Source organism: Neopelma chrysocephalum, unplaced genomic scaffold (genome assembly GCF_003984885.1).
Source record: "Neopelma chrysocephalum unplaced genomic scaffold, ASM398488v2 Primary Assembly neopelma1_26, whole genome shotgun sequence".
NCBI lineage: Eukaryota > Metazoa > Chordata > Aves > Passeriformes > Pipridae > Neopelma > Neopelma chrysocephalum.
Window position 1 is genome coordinate 521,412 of NW_020897695.1, and position 18,913 is coordinate 540,324.

The following is an 18,913-nucleotide window of genomic DNA, read 5'->3' on the forward strand; positions in this document are numbered from 1 at the left end:
GTGAATAAAGCTATTTTGCCTACATGGTGGTGGGCCAAGGAAAGATGAGTCCCATTCAGCTAAATAGGGAGAAAAGTAATTTATCTAATTAATACTTTCCCCCTATTTTGGTGAAGAAAATAGAGGGATGTGAGCAATTCAGTGAAGAAGACTGAGACATCATTCTCTGGACTTCTTACTGCTTTTAATAGCCACGATATTGTGAGAACTACATATGCATTCAGATCCAAAAAGAGCCAGAGCAAGCTGTTTATTGAAGTGAGAAATTATATGTATTCTTATCCCTAAGCTGGTGTTAAAAGGCAAAAGTTAGAAAGCATTGATACACAGCTTAATACACACTGCAAGAAATCCTCTCTTCAGGCTTTATGTCAAATGCCATTGTAATTTTTTAGGTGTTTTTCTTTTTTTTTTCTTTTTTCTTTTTCTTTTAATTTACTTGTTCTAGGAATAGTTATTTAAAGACAGAAAGTTGAGATGACCTGATTTGTTAAGGCTGAAAGTTCATTAGGTAGATTTTGTAAAGCTAACTGTGTAGTTTGCATTTTCCTAACTCCTCCAGGAGCTTCTTGTGGCAATTTACAGCCCAGGTTCTGTGAGGAAATACAGGACTCTCCCAAAAATCGAGCTTTACAAGGACTGTTCTTTCTGCCCTCTCGTGGCCACGGGCCAGTTTTGCAGTTTTGCAACGACGGGAATTCCGAAGGCTTACATCGCATTTCAATAATCCCAAATGTCTTGCTTTTACTTTAGAGAACGGACATCAAGTTTTGTATCTCCGAGTCAGGTTTTCTGTATACAATGTATTTATGCATATCTTTCATTTGAGCATAACAGTTGACTATTTAGATTATCAAATTAATTACGTACAATTCTTTTAGTTTTATGTCATAAACCAAAATATGAAGCTGTGACTTGCATGTTAGAAAAAACAGTTAGACATTTATTTTCTAGGCATTAAAGTAATTTTCGTTCTAGAGCCTGTGCCCTACTTTTGGCTTGTTCACATGAAGAATGTTGCATAATTGCATGTGGCAGCTTCTTAACACACAACTTTGGCGAATCTTTAACTTATTTGTAAGTTAAATTGCACTCAGTTTCCATGTCATGTCAATCAATCAATCAATCCATACAATGACTCCACTGGAGTTACTTTAGATTTACCTCAGACTGATGGCAGGATCAGGCCACAAGGTCAATTTATATTTTGCGAAGACCCTATACAGTTTCAGGATGACGATGTATCCCTTGTATGGATAATGCTGTCCAATACAGGCTTGTAGAGGGTCGAATGGTTTTAGTTAAGGCTGCTGCTTAGCAAATTTTCTGATAGTCAAGTATCTAGAGACAGAATAGGTAGACATACACACACAGTGATGTCTTTCATGCTTATTCTCTGGTGAGGGTCTGAACAAGAATTTTTGTAACAGATCTGTGAGAGCATATAATGCAATAGTGATTTAAGAGAAAAGTATCACAAAAAACCAATAATAGATTATTCACTGTCAAAATAATACTAACAAATGAGAGTCTTTTTCTGTTACGTGTTGGAAAACAGTGGAAAAAAACCCCCACTACCTTATATATTACCTGCAAACTTTTTCCTGCGTGTTCCTTTTCAGTCAGCCCAAGTTACTGTATCCTCGTCTCAGTGATTTCTGGGATGACTAAGAAAATTGATTCTGTACCATCTGCACTTAGCGGTAGAGGCAAATAAGATCCAGAAAGAATTTATCACTAGTTATACATCTGAGACGGGGGTGGGCTCTGCAATCCTCCAGGCCACTCTTGTGGATTCATTAAATCATATGCAGTATAAATGTGCAAGAAGACATTTGTTAGGAAATGTCTTGAAATATAGAACTTCTAGAAGCATGTGGTGGTGGCTGAGCTGACACAGGAAGTACCATCTGAAAACTGTCTGCTCTTTTCCCTTCCCCTGCTCTTTCCACAGACTTGTCACATCAAGAGCAATTCAGAATCACCCGTGTTCACTTCTTTCAAGATTCCATAAACCATATGTGATCCCAGTATATCTACACTATAGGTACCCTGCAGTACCTCCACTGGTACTTTATGTCTTCACACACATCTAAATTAAACTTCTGACTTTTCTTTCATAGCTACCTGAAGAAATCAGCTGCCTAATTAAGCAATACCATTTCATTTGAAATGTCGCTTGAGGGAGAGGCAAACCTGCAGCTCTCAGAATTGATGATGGTCTCTAAAGGCAAGTAGGTACTTAGTCAAAATGGTAGCCACAGTGAAAGACAAGCTCAGCACCCAACATATGCTTTTATGTTTTCCTTGAGCCTCTCTCTTCAACAGCAGAGTTTAAGGAAAGCTTGTCTCCATTTTTTTACAAGTAAATTTCTCCATATTGGCCATATAATAAATTCCATACACTTTTATTACCCCAAGATGTAGATGTATTTTAAGTATCCACAGAGCTATGCAGTTAGGAGAAGCAGCTGATTTTAAAAAGTTCCTCTCTGTTCTCCTTCACTAATTCGTCAAATAGGAAGTGTTCCAGGTCCAAATGCTTCAAATCCAGAACAAGTATCCTAAATATGACAAAATAGGGGAAAATAGCTAAGTAGTCAGCACGTTCCAGAAAATGGGAACTGTTAAATGCTCCTGCCTAGGTGTGCCATTATTGCTATTGACTAGGAAACCTTCTGCTGTTGCAAGTGACCTACACTTGGTGAGGGACTTGGGATCAAAGTTATAAAGATATATAAGGAAATAAAGATTCCTTTCTGAAGTAACAGTTTTGTCTTAGTCTTACATTTCTCAAGCTTGAAGAACTGTAGAATCACCATAAGATGTTTGGGTTAAAAAGGCCCTCTGGAGATCATGTGGTCCAACCTCCTGTTGAAAGAAGGGCCTTAAAAGAAGTAATTATCTGCCAAGGTGCTGCTATGTGAGACAAAGTAGTACTTGGGTGCTTCTGAAAATTTGAGATGTAACAAAATGAATTTTCCTGTGCAAAGTTTTTCTGACCTATCTCTGTTTTAATCACTTGACTCCTTTTTTAAGACCTGTAAACAAAGGAAACAACCTTCTGATTTTCCCTTCACTTTATGCACTGTCACCAGGTTGGAGGATGGTCATACAGGGATGAAATGAACTTTTGATAGCATTTAATACCTTCCATTTTTAGAAAACTTATAACCACATACTTTTCGAATATTACAAGTAGAGTGGTAGCCTACAAAGTTGTTTAAGTTTTCTGAAAGCCTGTCTAGAATATTTCTTTCACCAATTAACTTTAGGCCTCTAAGTGAATAATTTGGATGGCAACTGTAAGAGACACCCATTTTTTGTTGGTTTTCACCAAAATTTTAGTTGGATACAGTTCTGAGTAAGGCCATAGGACTGACCTTCTGGCGAATCGTTGTATAGGATATATGTACATAGATATGAAAAGACGAAATACGTATTTGACACTGTCTGTTGTTCTTGAGATAAAACACACATAAGGATACAATAAGCCTCTCTTTTCTTTCTTAATGCACAGATTTTTCTCATCCATACTCTATGCTACAAAAGATCTGAGTGGCACTAGCTGAAGCCCTTCTACACTTTATGTGATCAGGAGAGCAGCACAAATGCAAATCAGATATTTGTGGTTGTCCACGCATCTGCGCTAGATGTACTTTAGCGACTGTCACAAAAGAAAACATTACCAATTCCTACTTATAGCTGCTCTTAAACCTGAGGCAATTTTTAAAATGTCCTGTTTAGAGTTTGAAAATTTCTAGTGGTCTGTGATTGCTCAGGCTAGCCCAGTTGTAACATTTTGAAGAAAATGCAAAAGGCAGTTGCAAAACCAGTTGAAGGGAATTTAAGATAGACAGATTTCAAATGCCAGGTTCCCAAGTCTGGCTCCTTCTGAGGGTAAACAGAAAGTGTCAATTTACATTCCACTAAACCTATCCAAATGATATATTGAAATCAACCACATGATGAGCCCTTGGACTTATGAATTCATCAGTAGATTGTCAGCTGTCCTCCCTATAAGCTTAAGTCAGAATCTAAAATAAGCCTGGTGTTTTTGCATGGAGACTTTAATAATAGACATAAATATTACTTGTATGGCAAGGAAGGCTGGGAGCACCTGAACCCTACTAGAATTCATGCCAGTAAGCCTCGATGGTCTGTCAATTGATTTACTCAAGTCCTTTCCTTGCTTTTTCACAATTCATGAATAATATCTATATATGGATAATAAATAATCTGGTGAGTGATAACTAGAGCAATGTGTGTTGCCTGTTGTGCCACTTCTTCACCCATTGCACTATCCAGTGATTGTTTTCTTGACTCACATACTCTCAAGCCAAACAGAAATTTTGCACAGCATAGCATAATTCCTCCTTTATGTGGTTTTTCACCTGGCTGTTCTTCTGCTGAGGGAAAATAAATCAACAGCCATCTCCTGTATCCATGCTGTGAAGTTTGCAATAAGAGGACCACCTAATTGTACTTGCTGCTGGGCCAATATTTGGGCTTCAGCTTTCCTCCCATAGCAGCCATCATTAATGCCAATTGATGTGTACCCTTTCCCTATTGCTAGGTGATATGTGCCTTAAAAAGGCAGCTTCTATTGCTGCTCAGGGATTCTCACAAACCTCATTTACTCTTGGTTCACATGATGTGCAATGAGGTTTGCAGGACCAGAAACACAGCTCAAAGTTCAGGGCATTTCCTTCTGCTGTTCGTTTGACTTTAAATCACTTAAAGATCCCAGTTTTCCTGACTCAAGAAAGAATAACACCTGTTGTTGTGGTAGGCAATGACAAGACTTCTACTTTTTAGCCTGTGTCTTGGACTTTCACTGATCAACAATCTGTTGATCAGTGTCCTTCATCATCTTCTTCGGTCCGTTGTACCGAAGTGTTATACTCAAAACAGGTCTTTCGCCAGACCTTGTTAGGTAAACTGTTTTCTGAGGCTTAAAGTGAAGCCCAAGGATTGGCTTTGGATTCTGTCATTCAAAAGATGCAATCGCATTGTTTTTAATCTGTTTAGATCTCTTTGTTATTTTGAGTATGAGTGAGTAGAGAGAATAGATAGTGAGTAGAGAGAATAGATATTCTCAGGACTGTGGTCTGATTCCTTTGGGTTGAATTAGACCAGCTAGAGATTGAATGAATAGTGTAGTAGCCTCATTAACTTTGTAGAGGAATGGCAACTCAAGCTCTGTCCCAACTATGAACTTATCTGATCAATTTGATTAGGTTTTTTTTCCAGGTTCCTCTAAAGATATGTGGAATGTAAGGATATCTGGTTACTGGTTATTCAGCACAAAAGACTGAGTAAGACAAGAGACAGGAGAAGTAATAAATTAAATTCTTAGATACCAAAACCTTGAGGAAGAGGAGATAACAAAACTATAACAAAGAGCAGAACTCTAGATCACTGCTTATGGGACTCCAGAGGAACCACTCAATGACTTGAGGAGGTTCAACCAGAGCTCTGTATCTGGTATCATGGATCTCATGGGAAAGTGCAAAACAATGAGATATTTGAGAGGGTTTGTAGGATCTTATAAAACTTATTATGGGATGTTGTAAAGGATGTGGGAAAGTGCTAGTCTTGTTTTGGGATGTTTAGGGGAGCATGAAAGACAGTTACAGGAAGGGATCAAGACAGAAGGAGGGAGAACAAGTATAGGAAAATGGAGAAGAGGAGGGATAAAAGAGACTGACTGCATGCAGTCAAGCTGCTGCCAGTAATTTTAGTCAGGCTATGTCCTGTTCCTGGTCTCATCTCCTTGTTAAACTCAATAATTGAATGTTTTGCTATATGAGTGTGCATGGACACTGTGAACATATGTGTGTATGATCTGCTAGCAAATCTCAAGCTGGGCTAGTTGGTGAGTTGAGTGAGTTGAGTGAGTGGTCTGCTTGACATGCAGGTCTGGGGGCTAGGAACTGGAGAGACATATTTTCTGGATACAAGCTATTGAAGAGACTGAGCATCAAATGGCTGCTGAGGAAGGGACCCATTTGTGTGTGTGATTCTAATATCAATTTAAAGCTAGACTAGCTGGTGAGCAGGAGAAGAGATGTTGGAGCCACCTACCAGAGACAAGTTGCCTTTGAGATTTATATCTAACATGACCCATAAACAGCAGGAAAAGTGCTTTCTCAACATTTTACTTGATTTTGTTTAGGCTACTGGTGGTTTTGATCCTGTTTCTGTTTGTTATTCACATTGTAGGTTTCTTCTTATTTGAACCATGCATCTTTATTCATACTATGCTTCTTTTGCTTAAAATGCTTTCAGTTATACAGCCATTGTTCTGAAATTAGGTTTTACGACCAACAGGACATGAGTTGCACAGAAGTAAATAGAATTTATATTGCACTGCCACTGAAGTACAGTACTACAATAATCACTACAATTATCATTGCCTTATATGTCAAAGGTTTGTACATAATTAATATATTATTCATAACATGAAGACAGGTTTACATTTCGGTTCACGTTTCCTTTTCATGACCTTTGGTTTTGAACACACACTGCAGCTTTTCCAAGTCTTTCAGATTTCATCTTCATAATTTCATCCCTGTTAGAATTCATATCCCTAAAAATAGCAGACAAATAAAACAAAATCTGTTATAATTAGGTGAGACAGTGAGAAAGGAATGAAAGGAATCAAATTGAATAAGGAAAAAATCTTGGCTTCTGATATATCAATTATCTTTCCTGGCCTGAACTTCTACTCTACACATGTGTCAGATGCAAGTCAGGGGTAGCCAAATGAAACTTGGTTACAAGACAAATGGACAGTTCCAACAAGGCAGCAATTCCGATAAGAAGGATGGTTATTGAAGAACTGGTTTCAATTATTCTTAGTAATGGGCAGGAAATAGCTTTCTTATCCTGAAAAAAATTCTAAGAAGTCAAAAAAAAATTTTTCATCTTAACTTGGAATGAACAATCAAAATTCCAAATATTGTCTCTGTAAGACAATCTGGAAAAAAAATAGCTTGAGTGAGAAAAAAAATTTTCAAAATGCTGCTATTCAGCTTAGTATTTTGTCTCTTTTTTTTAACTCTAATTTTCATACATTTAGAAAATGGAAGAGTAATTTTTAGGTAAGTTTGTCATTTTATAGTGCTGAAATGGGATATTTTAATGATTTTGAATTTTTTTCACCAAAGCTATAAATTTTCAGAATGAAACCTGATCTAAAAAAGCATCAAACGTTATCCTGTCATTTGAACATTTTCAGATTTGGCTATTTGGTGTCTTTTCATTAGGAAAGATTTTATAAAGAGATTATTTACTCGTTCTTTTGATGAAACTTTTTGATTTGATGAACTGCAAATCTTTCTTTTGGCAAATTGAACTTACATTGAAATGCTTAGGAATATTCCTTGAGGAATTCTAGCTGTATTTGATCATCACTAATGATTTAACATGCATTTTAATATATGGCATGAACACTGTGTAGTATTACCTGGTTCAGATTCCTGATTGACAGTCAGTGACTTCCCAAATCTCTGTGGCAAATTTAGAAGTGATTGACTGGAACTTCTAACAAGTGGAGATCTCCCAAGCCTGTGTGATACCTTTGGAGCATGATTAGGTATGTTGTCTCCAAAAGCTCTTCCAAATCTCAGGGGCAAATTAGCAAATGGTTTAATGCTTCTTTCTTCTGGATAATTCCTTCCAAATCTAAGAGGTAAATTAGCAACTGAATTTGGCATCTTGTTTACTGTAAAAGGGTTCATTTTAATGGTATTTTTTGATGTCCAGTCTTCCATTTCTTCAAAATTGAGACTTCTCTGCTTTTCTTCCAAAATATCTTTAATCTAAAGACAAATAATTTAAAAAATATCATTTTATAGGGCATTACTCCAGATACCAATCACACAAAGCCTTCATTTTCATCTCGCCTTAGAAAGCTGATGGTAACAGTCTTTTTCTTTTTTTGAATATGTAATGCTTTTTGCTAAGCTCCATATTACCTGTCTCATGATGTAAAGGGCAACTGTTGCCTGAAAAATAGCTGTAACAGCATGACCCTTCTTATAGAGCAGTATTCTTTCCTGGACATATTGCAAATCAGGCACTTTTGTTACAAAAATAAGTTTCCAAGCCTTAACAGCAAATACGTACAAATATTGTTTTAAATTTCAGTTAAAAGACACAAATGCCACTTAACCTAACTTCAATTCCTTGTCCCTCTTTGGTGACTTCCCTGTGAGCTTCTCCAGTTACTGGCAGAGAAGGAGAACGAGCCATTCCAGTTCATACTTCATGATTAAAACGTTAAACAAACTATCCCTCTGATTGCACCTGCACACCCTTTCTAGAAGTGTATAAAAGACAGTGAGCTGAAGACCAGAGGATTTCACTAGCATAATTGCAATTGTATTTTGGTTTGAAGGATGTTTATTATACCAATGATGATAAGTCAAAAAGAGAGGTTGGCTTTCATTTCCTAGGGAGTATTTGCAGGGCAGACATGAAAAATAATGCAGATGAAGTGTGCAAATGTCATTTGGCATCTATTGAGACATAATAAATGTGCAACCGTGCAAAGAAATTTTTATAGTCAATTCCAGAGTAAAATGTTAAGACCATTAACTATATTAGACTTAAAGTGTTCTCTGTTTATTATTATTCTTTGAGTATTACAAGCATGCCTTTATTAATTTTGGATTAATAATCTATCTGTTATATTATGTGCATAAAGTGCCTGACAGGAATATGAATTGAGACCCCACTGTGAAAGAAACATTTCAGAAAAATCTCAGGCTAATCACAAATCTGTATTGCAAGAAAATTGAAACATGAATTGATTTACATGGTATATATGTCCAAGCAAATGAACTTCCCTTCTTTCAGCAAGGTTTTTTCATACTGCTAGTGCTGTAATGCTGAATGCTGTGCAATGAAGCTAAGAGAGCCTCTGCCAAAAAGTCCAATGTGCTCAGGATTTGACCCACAGTTCCCCCAAATAATATCATAGTAATACAGATCTTACCTCGTAATATTTATCATCATCTTCTCTGCTCTCCAGACTGGACTTCATTGGTTCGCTTAGGCACATACTAGTTGATGTTAGAAAGACCACTCCAGCTAAAGCAAACAGAATAAACTTCTTGGTTGAAATTACTTTCATTTTTCTCAGGTTAAGCTTATTTAGAGAGCTCAGAATCTGTACAGAAAACTTCCATCTTTTTATATAATCAGAAAACAATTTTTTTTTTTGCTGTTACATCAGTCTCTAAAGCTCCAATTCTTAATATTAATTAAGGAAGCAATTTGAATATATTTGAATAATGTTAGGAATTTCTTTTGTGAAGCTTTTTAAACAACATAACTTCTTATTAAGGATACACTGACCTTACAAATGTTTTCTTCTGATGAAGTATGTCTTAATTAGCTAATTAAGCAACAACAGTAGGAATATACAATAGTCACAATGCTTCATCACCAGTAGACAAAATCACCTTGTTTCTTTCTTTTGTATCAGTGTCCTCAGAAGGACTATGAAAGGAAGCTTTCTCTATGTAAATATTTTTCTGCTTAAATGATTCTTTTGGATCATGGAATGCTTGTTTATATACTTATGTACAACTGTACATTTGACCCATTGAAATTAAGTGCTGTCTATTGAAGTTTTTGATCAGGTCATAAGAGATGTTATGCGTCAATGTGATCTATTGACGTGCATAGAGTCTATGCTCTAAGTTGGACATGTTAATTTGCGTTCAGAATGGATTAGATACATGCTTTTGAAACTCTGCCCATCAGTTTAAGTTTTAGAACTTTCAAAGGTTATGTTACATCTATATTCTTTAGGCTAAATTTCCAATAGTGTTTTTTAAAAAGGCATCTGCACTTTGCTGCATGCAGGGAAAGCACTGGACTGCCCGTGCATGTTCTATCCCAGAAGGAGATTCAGGATGCACACTAAATGTACCCTTACTGTTCACTTTGAATCAGTTGCTATGTAGGCTGGTGAGCCAGACTAACACTAAAAAAAAAATATTGTGTTTTTCTTCCATTTGTTATTCTTAAATTCTTGAACTGATTTAAGCTAATACTTAAAATCAGCCACATATGGAGGAAACCTGATTGCTTGTGATAAATACTCACACTGGAAACTGGACTCTAGACATGTTATTTTGCAATTTATCACCAGGGTTGTAAAATGTCTGTTCCATGCAGCACAGGAAATGTTGTCTCAAGAGAAATTATTTTATGCTGTAGCCATCATGGATAGTATGGACCGTTTATCTGTTGACAGTATGTTACTGTCTTTGCTGCACAGTGAAGCTGAAGAAGTCGCAAGTAACCTCATTTTAGAATTAAAGTGACTGTTTTTATGGGTGCATGCATGGAGCCAATTCTACCTTAGATTCCCTGAAACTGAGATCCTGAAAACCATAAACAGCCTTCAGAGGGAAATCCCACTGACAGATTTAAAAGTGAAAAGGGAACAGTTTCTCTTAGATGAACTTCACCAGGTGGAGGGGTGTGAAAGATTCTACTCATTTTTTATGTGACGGGAGATCATCAAATTGTTAAAATATATGAGAATGGTATCAGTAAGCTAATTAGAAGCCCCTGTGAGAAAAGAATGAATTTTGATTAGTCACTGGCTTTTGAGTGCCATTTTCCCTTGTTGTTGTACACACTATTTACATAATTTCCTCGTTGTTTCTTTGCTGTGTGCAATCCTTCTGGCCTTGGCTGACAGCAGAAAAGGTTGGGTTCAAACATCACAGAATCATAGATTTTTTGGGGTTTGGAAGGGACCTTAAAGATCATCTAGTTCCAACTCCCCATGACATAGTCAGAGACACCTTCCACTAGATCAGGTTCCTGCAAGTCCCATCCAAGTTGCCTTTGGATGGACATCCACAACTTTTCTTGGCAACATGTTCCAGTGACTCGCCACCCTCATAGTGAAGAATTTCTTCCTTATATCTGATCCAAATTCACTTCTTAAGTTTAAATCCATCCCTATCACTTGTCCTATGACTACAGGCCCTTGTAAAAAGTCCCTCTCCAGCTCTCTTGTAGGCCTCCTTAACTTATTGGAAGGTGCTCTAAGGTCTTCCCAGAGCCTTCTCTTCTCCAGGCTGAACAACCCCATCCCTCTCAGTCCCCATAGGAGAGGTGCTCCAGCCCTCTGATCGTCTTTGTGGCCCTCCTCGGGACCCACTCCAATGGGCCCATGTCCTTATTATATTGGGCAGCAACTGTCTCTTTTCACCAAGGGCTGAATGTGGGTTCCTGAATGTGTCTGGGGGCTTCCACCCGTGGGAACAGATGGATTTTCCAAGTTCCTTTTCTTTATAGCTACAATAAAGACAACAATGAATGCAATTCATGCTCTAATATCTGTCTAACGTGGTCATCTACCACTGGGCCTTCCTTTTACCTAACTGCTGGTCTATGAACCTCTCTTGATCGATGGTCTCTCAATTAATTGTGTGAAGATATTTGCTTTCTAAATTAAATGGAATTGGCAAGATCCAAAAACTCTTCTGCATTGTTTTGGCACAAATACAAATTTTGTTTTCCCTAGACAGAACAGGAAAATGTATTGCTGTTTTCTAAGCCAAGTCAGGCTTTCTTGACACTCAGCTTACCTCCTATGTATGTTGATTTTCTAATCAACATAAAGTGAAGTTTTCAGGTATTTTTCATGCCAGGCAGTCAGCAAATTGTATGTCCCTATACTTTTTATGAATTAATTTGCCTTTAATTTCCCAGGAACTCCTTGGAAACTTCAAGTCAAGCAGTTATAATGATTGCTCATTATCTTTCATGAGGAAGAACCTAGTGCTCAAGTACCAGAATGGATAACGTGAGCACTCTTCATCAATGTGACTGGAAATTCTGCTATATTTAAGCTGTCTTCCGTAGCAGCATAAACCGGTCCAGCTAACTTCAAACTGAGGCAGCTGATGCATCCTGGCATGATCTATTAAAATTATTAATTTACAGAGGGAAGACACATTTATTGGAGGCACATTGTGTTGGAGAAGTGGGCTGTTTATTCTTGAATTGCTCCATCTTGATCCACAAAGGGTCTGATTAAGGCATATAGAGGGGAAAGGGCTCTGAGTACAGCTGAAAACAATTTTCAAGTTCTTAGCCTCTGATCCTACACTCGTTTTGTCTTGCTATCTTACATCACTCATCAGCCAAGCTCTTCAGAGGACTTTACTGTAACTGGAGTTCTGTTTTGAAAATTCCCCAGTTCAATAGAAATGAGCCCTGCCATCTACACGTGAAACAGGCCTCACAGGTAGGGCTAATTTTAAGAGTTTTCCTGCAAGTGCATACTACAACCTAGGACAAGGTAACGTCTGCTTCTTTTTGTCTTTACATTTAGTGTAGGTAGGCACATTTGGCACATTTGACTCTTCATTTAGTGTAAGTAGGCACATTTTGGCACATATGTAGGAGCACTTTGCCTTAGTAGTACAACAGTAAGGTGACTCTGATCTAGCACAAGTTGATGGATATCTACTTAAAAATTTGACATTAAAATAGAATTAGTACTAATGGCAAAAGGAGCTCAATTTCATAAGCAACTCCAGCACAGTTATTTGATTCCAGTGAAAGAACAAGTTTTAATATTGCTCTTTCTTTATATAAGAATATACTGATAAATCCTTATCCATTATTAACAACATATTGTGTGAAAATTGCATGTTATATGACTCATGCCACCAATAAGCATATGTGCATTTCCATAATGATAAATCATTCATAATATATTCATTTTGTCATTATGTATTATATGGCCTATCCTATGGCTCATTTTGAAGAAAGAAGATTTAAAAATGTATAATTTTTTTTTCATTGGCAAGCAATTCTGTTCATTTTTCACCCATTCCTATGGCATGCAATGGATTTTGCTGGCTTTACTCTGTTGTGCTTCGGTTCTGGTACACAATGCAAGGTGTATTTGCCCTGAATATGTATGACTCTAAGCAGATAAATATACCTTCATTCCACTCAGTATCCTGACACTGTTTACAGATGTAGGCTGGATGTCCCTCTCATACTGATAATAAATATTTCTGTGATCAAAGGAACCAGTGAACCTCAGTTTCCCATGACTTTTTGATTGAAGATTAAATGACAGTGTATATTCTCTGAGGTCCAGTAACTATTAACCTTACTGTAGGATGTCTGCATGAGCAGTGTGTCTATCCCTGCCAAATTTTACTGAACTTGGCTTCTAGACTTGAAAGTTATCAAGGGTGACTGACAGACACACACACAGAGAAACAGATTTGCCTCATTTCATTAGGAAACCAGTACTAAATCAGGAATGACTCTGCTGAAATACCACGGGTATAAAGCCTCAACATCTGTACAATTACTGAGGACACAGTGATAATTTCTATCTTTATTAATGAGGCATTAGCTCAGCTATTGGGATTTTTCAGAAGAATAGGGGAATTCACTCTACTATGAAAGCCCCTTTCTTTGTGTACTATAGGTTGGTATGGAAAAATAACATTTATGAAACCATTTAAAACCACATTTTCACCTATATGTAGCTCTAAGCTTTCCTGTTAGCTGGGTAGTAATAAACAGAGGACAAATGCATACAAATACTAAGGTACAAATAATCTTATTTTAATGTTAACCCCTAGGAATCAGTCACCAGTCTTTGAAGATATTTTCCACCTTGATTAGCTGAATCCAGGATATAGATGTGTAACTTCACCTTTTCTTTTTTTTTTTTTTTGTTTCTTTGAGCTTTTGGAGCAGCAGAACAGCATGAGAGACAGAAAACAATGAGAGGCTTGAGTTATTATGGTAACAAGCTGAAAAAGACTTTGTCTTCTTGGTAAATAAGGTGTGAACAATAATTACAGATTCGACAGGTTCTTCAATTATACATTGGTGCTAGTAATAAAATAAACATGTTTTCAATAACATTTGGGATATAAATACGTTCTTTTTTACTAACTACTCTGCAGAGTGTAATACTGTCCTTACTACAATCTACTACAGCATGTAGCAGCTCTTGCCCATTCTTGCCTATTAAAAATTAAACCCTTTTACCATACATTATTAAAAGTGCTTTGGTTGGCTGCAAATCAAGAAAGACTTCATAAAGTCTTACAAGAACAAGAAATCTGATTAAAGCTAGAGTCCACAGGCAGCAATGGAAAGTGCATGAGAAAAAAATACAACTATAAATTATGTCTTAAAAATTCCTTCAGGACTTTAAAAAATCATTAGTAGATTTTATTTGAATTAACTATAAGCCAAAGGACTTTTAATAGATTAATTATTCCATGTTCTCCCTTTACTTTTTCACTTTGGAACCTGTGTTAGTTATAGATTCAAATACCTTCATTCTTTGTTCTCCCCCTTTTCAGAATGTTTTTTTTCTAGAAGTACTGTGCTCATTTAATAGTTCCTCTATGCCTTGTATTCAAACTCTGAGGAGTTTGAAGATTAAACCGTAGGTTAACTGAATTGTGTGGTGTGGGGTCTGATTTTCACTGTAGGAAAAAAATGTAAGCAATTTAGGAGAGGAAAAAATTAAGGGAAAACATCTATGTTCCCTGGGGAGAGAAAAAGGCTGCAAGTATTTTACTGACAAAGCTGGAGAAGCAGGTCCAGATTATTTAAAATAGAACCTCTCTCTCTCATGTAGCTTTTAAAGGGAAAAAGGGAGAGAAAAATATGTTCTTCTTATTCATGCTGTTTTACGATATTGATGTTAGACAGTATTCTGGAATGGAAAGTAGTATTTCATTGGAAGTCCTGGACTTTGCATGTGGTGGTGAAGGAGCTGACAGTGCCATCATTGAACTTTGTATTGAGTGTTAGCCATGAGGCTTGTAACATCTCCCTGAAATTGTGTGGGATCTGCTGCTCCAGCTGGATCCCTACAAATCTATGAGGCCTAATGGGATTCATCCAAGAATCCTCAAAGAGCTGGCTGATGTCATTGCAAAATCTCTCTCAATGATTTTTGAGCGGTCTTGGGAATCCAGAGAGGTCCCAGCTGATTGAAAGCTGGTGAATGTTGTCCCAATTTTCAAGAAGGGCAAGAAGGAGGACCCTGGACACTACAGGCCTGTCAGTCTCACTTCAGTGCCTGGTAAAGTTATGGAGAAGATTATTCTGGGAGGTATTGAAAAACACCTGAAATACAAGACAGTTATTGGTCACAGCCAGCACAGTTTCATGAGAGGGAAGTCCTGATTATCAAACCTGATTTCCTTTTATGACAAGGTGACCAACCTAGTTGATCAAGGGAAGTCAGCTGATGTCATTTTTTGGATTTCAGTAAAGCTTTTGATACTGTCTCTCACAGGATCCTTCTGGACAAAATGTCCAGCACACAGCTGGATAAACACATCATGTGGTGGGTGAGCAACTGGCTCATGGGTTGAACACAGAGGGTAATAGTAATAATGAGGTAACATCAGACTGGAGACCTGTCCCTAGTGGGGTTCCACAGGGCTCCATCTTAGGTCCTGTGCTCTTCAACAACTTCATAAGTGACTTGGACACAGGACTGGAAGGGATACTAAGCAAGTTTGCAGATGACACAAAATTGGGAGGAGCTGTTGACTCCCTTGAAGGCAGGGAGGCCCTGCAGAGAGACCTCGACAAATTAGAGGACTGGGCAATCACCAACCATACGGAGTTTAACACAGGGAAGTGCTGGATTCTGCACCTGGGATGGGGCAACCCTGGGTGTATGTACAGATGGGGTAATGAGATGCTGGAAAGCAGTGCCATGGAAAGGGACATGGGGGTCCTGGTCAATGGCAAGTTGAATATGAGTCAACAGTGCCCTGGCAGCCAGGAGGGCCAACCACATCCTGGAGGGCATTGCCAGCTGGTTGAGGGAGGGGATTGTCTCGCTCTGCTCTGCTCTGCACTGGGGCAGCCTCACTTTGAATATTGTGTGCAGTTTTGGGCACTGCAATATAGGAAAGATATTCAGCTCTTAGAGAGCATCCAAAGGAGGTCAACGAAGATGGTGAAGGGTCTTGAGGGGAAACCGTAGGAGAAGCGGCTGAGGTCACTTGGTCTGTTCAGCCTGGAGAAGAGGAGACTGAGGGGAGACCTCACTGCAGTCTTCAGCTTCTTCGTGAGGGGAAGAGGAGTGGTAGACCCTAATCTCTTCTCTCTGATGACCAGTGACAGGGCCAGAGGGAATGGCCTGAAGTTGTGTTAGGGGAGGTTTAGGTTGGATATTAGAAAGAGGTTCTTCTCCCAGAGGGTGGTTGGACACTGGAATAGACTCTCCAGGGAAGTGGTCACAGCACCAAGCCTGACAGAGTTCAAAAAGCATTTGGACAATACTGTTGGGCACGTGGTGTGACTCTTGGGGATGCTCCTGTGCAGGGCCAGGAGTTGGACTGGGTGATCCTTGTGGATCCCTTCCAGCTTGACATATTCTGTGATTCTCTGATTATGTTGAGGAAAAGTGAGAAGGAATGTGAGGCAACACAGCCACCATGCTGAGGCCATGGTCAATGATCGGAAATTACTTTTGAAGCTTGCAGAGAAATAATAATTGACAATTCTAGCTCTAAAGGTCCCCAACCTGCCAACGTGAGCCTGGGGAGAAGTGGGGTAAACTTCTGACTCATTTCAGGCATGCATCTTCCAGTGCCAGTGTCAGAGATGTGGTCACCTCTGACAAACCAGGCCACCTGATGCTTCTTGCCAGCTCCAGAGGCCTGCCAGCTCCTTCCAGCTTCTGTTGATGTTGACCAAATAAGCTGGAGCCAGAAAAAGGCTTGACAGATGTCTCTGCTGTCATCTCACATGGGAAAGAAATGAGGACTATCCAAGAAGGCAGCAAGCCTCCTGCCAGGTCCACCTCCCAGGAAGAGGGTCGAGGTCTTCTCAGCTGGTTGAAATAGGTCTTGGGAAAAGAGGTACCAATTTGACAGAGAACAGACAAGATTACAATACAGACAGCTGTCTGATTATTGCAGATTTTGTGCAGCTTTCTTTGAAACTTGCTACTGGATATTGCTGGACAGCTGGGCTGCTTTAGGATTGACATTTTTATGGGCTTGTCAAAAAAAGTCACTTTTTTACCCTACTTTTCCTCCATCTCAATTTATATATTTATTTTTTTAATTGTTAATCTGAAATATAAAGGACAGATGCTTGTGAAGATCTGATCCCTATGGTGTGACTATGGGATCAGAAAGTTTCTAATGGGACGGCTTGGAAAGATAAGGTACAAGTGAGTACTGGAACCCATGCATTGGCTGTTCTGCAGCTCATTGTGGTACCTCAGGGCAGTTGAATGAGGAAAGCTCATGAAGACATACCTGCAAAAATAAAAGCACTGACAGGACAAATCTATCCCCATACAGGATGGGATATGCCATTTTTAAATGAAAGAATCTAGAGGGAAACACCAGGATTACTCAGGTTTAATTGCTGTGCTGATTTGGGGCCGATGTATACTAAAACGGCTTTGTGCAACCTCACTTCATTTTGAAAGAGAATATTTTGAAACCGTTGCACAGGGGTCCCTAATTTATCATAGAATATGCTGAGATGGAATGTAGCCATTAGGATCATCAAGTCCAACTCCTGGCCCTGCGCAGGACACGCCAAGTCACGCCATGTGCCTAAGAGCGTTGTCTAAACTATGAGTAAAGAACATTTATTGGTCCTTCTAGGAGTTACCAGTAGTGTCCAACATTTCTGGGATGGCCTGGAAATGGCCTGGAAGAGTCACCCTTTAATTCTTCATGTATTGGCTTGGACATCAGAAACTTTTAGTAAGACACTGTTCCTCAAAATCCTTATCAAATACCAAGTCAGTTCATTTGCTACTCGGTTCCCTGAACCTCACACTAATTTTCTTAAGAGACAAAATCAAGGGGTTTCAGTCCCAATAGCAAAGGAGTTCTGGTGGCAGTTGCTGCACTGTAAAGGAAGTGCCAGGAGCAATGAGAGCTCCTGTGGGCGGTGCCAGTGCAGTAAAAGAGTAAGAGGCAGAAAGTGCAGGAGGAGAAGAGCAAACTTGGGCAGTCTGTGCAGGACATCGATTTAAATCTTAGTTTCTTGCTCTTGAATGTAAGAACTAAGTAAATTTTGAGTTATAGTGCTATAATTCCACTGCTGCATTGTGGTGACTGTGTAAGGCCACTTGAGCTCTCCTCTTACAGTTTATGATTTCACCACAATCCCCTGGTGGATTTACAGTAGTGAGCTGTTTATTTTTCTGTTTACAACAGTACATCACTGGAGAAATTGGTAACAGCCACCTAGTTCTATCAGATAGTTGACTGTAGTCTTGCATTTGTTTTTGTAGCAAAAATTAAAATTTTTCTTTAGGAACAGGCTGACAGAGGCTGGGGACAGAGAAGGGAAGCTCCTTTTCTGCCTCTCTGTCTCTTTAAGAATTGTTTAATTTAGCAACTCTTTGTCTCAATGCAGGAGAGCATAATGACTACCAATTTCACATCTCTCTGTGACAAACAGCTGTAAGACTCCTACTTTCACATGGATTCCTTTCTCTTTCTTGCCCTCCTGCTGTACATTAATTTCTCAATTAAAGTTCATCTCACCAGCCTCTCACACAGGATATCACTGTAATAGAAAGCTGAGGGGAGGTCAGTGTGGAACACCACAGGTGGATGCAAGGACTGAGCAAGAGGCAGGTCTTGAGCTTGATCTCCCCCTAACACGATGCCACGGATTTTGGTTCAGAACAGATGGATGTAACGGTTAATTTGATTAGTTGTGAGTGTGGTAGGGAGGTAATCACAGCAAAAGGGGATGAGCACAGTAGGTAGGTAATTTAAGTGTCATATGCTAGTCTGCTGTAGTGTCACAGCCATATTCTGCTCCACAGGTAACTGTGCCAATTACTTAGTGCAAATAAATAAATATAAGCATCTAACAATCAGCT

The 18,913-nt window shown here is 38.7% G+C and overlaps 1 protein-coding gene across 1 annotated transcript; it reads right to left on the reverse strand.

Moving 5' to 3' along the window:
- Window positions 1–6,144: 6,144 nt before the first annotated feature.
- NPVF (neuropeptide VF precursor) lies at window positions 6,145–9,176 on the reverse strand. Its single transcript, XM_027676118.1, has 3 exons — window positions 9,005–9,176; window positions 7,472–7,826; window positions 6,145–6,592 (listed from the first exon to the last, which is right to left on the reverse strand). The coding sequence occupies exons 1-3, from the start codon at window positions 9,140–9,142 to the stop codon at window positions 6,585–6,587; spliced, it is 501 nt and encodes a 166-aa protein (XP_027531919.1). The 5' UTR covers window positions 9,143–9,176; the 3' UTR covers window positions 6,145–6,584.
- Window positions 9,177–18,913: the final 9,737 nt, after the last annotated feature.

Bases quoted from the DNA above. Each gene is read 5' to 3' on its own strand.
- NPVF (XM_027676118.1), bottom strand. From the start codon at position 9,142: ATGAAAGTAATTTCAACCAAGAAGTTTATTCTGTTTGCTTTAGCTGGA. The intron at 7,827-9,004 runs GTAAGATCTGTA...ATTTGTCTTTAG, and splicing joins ATGATGATAAATATTACGAG to ATTAAAGATATTTTGGAAGA.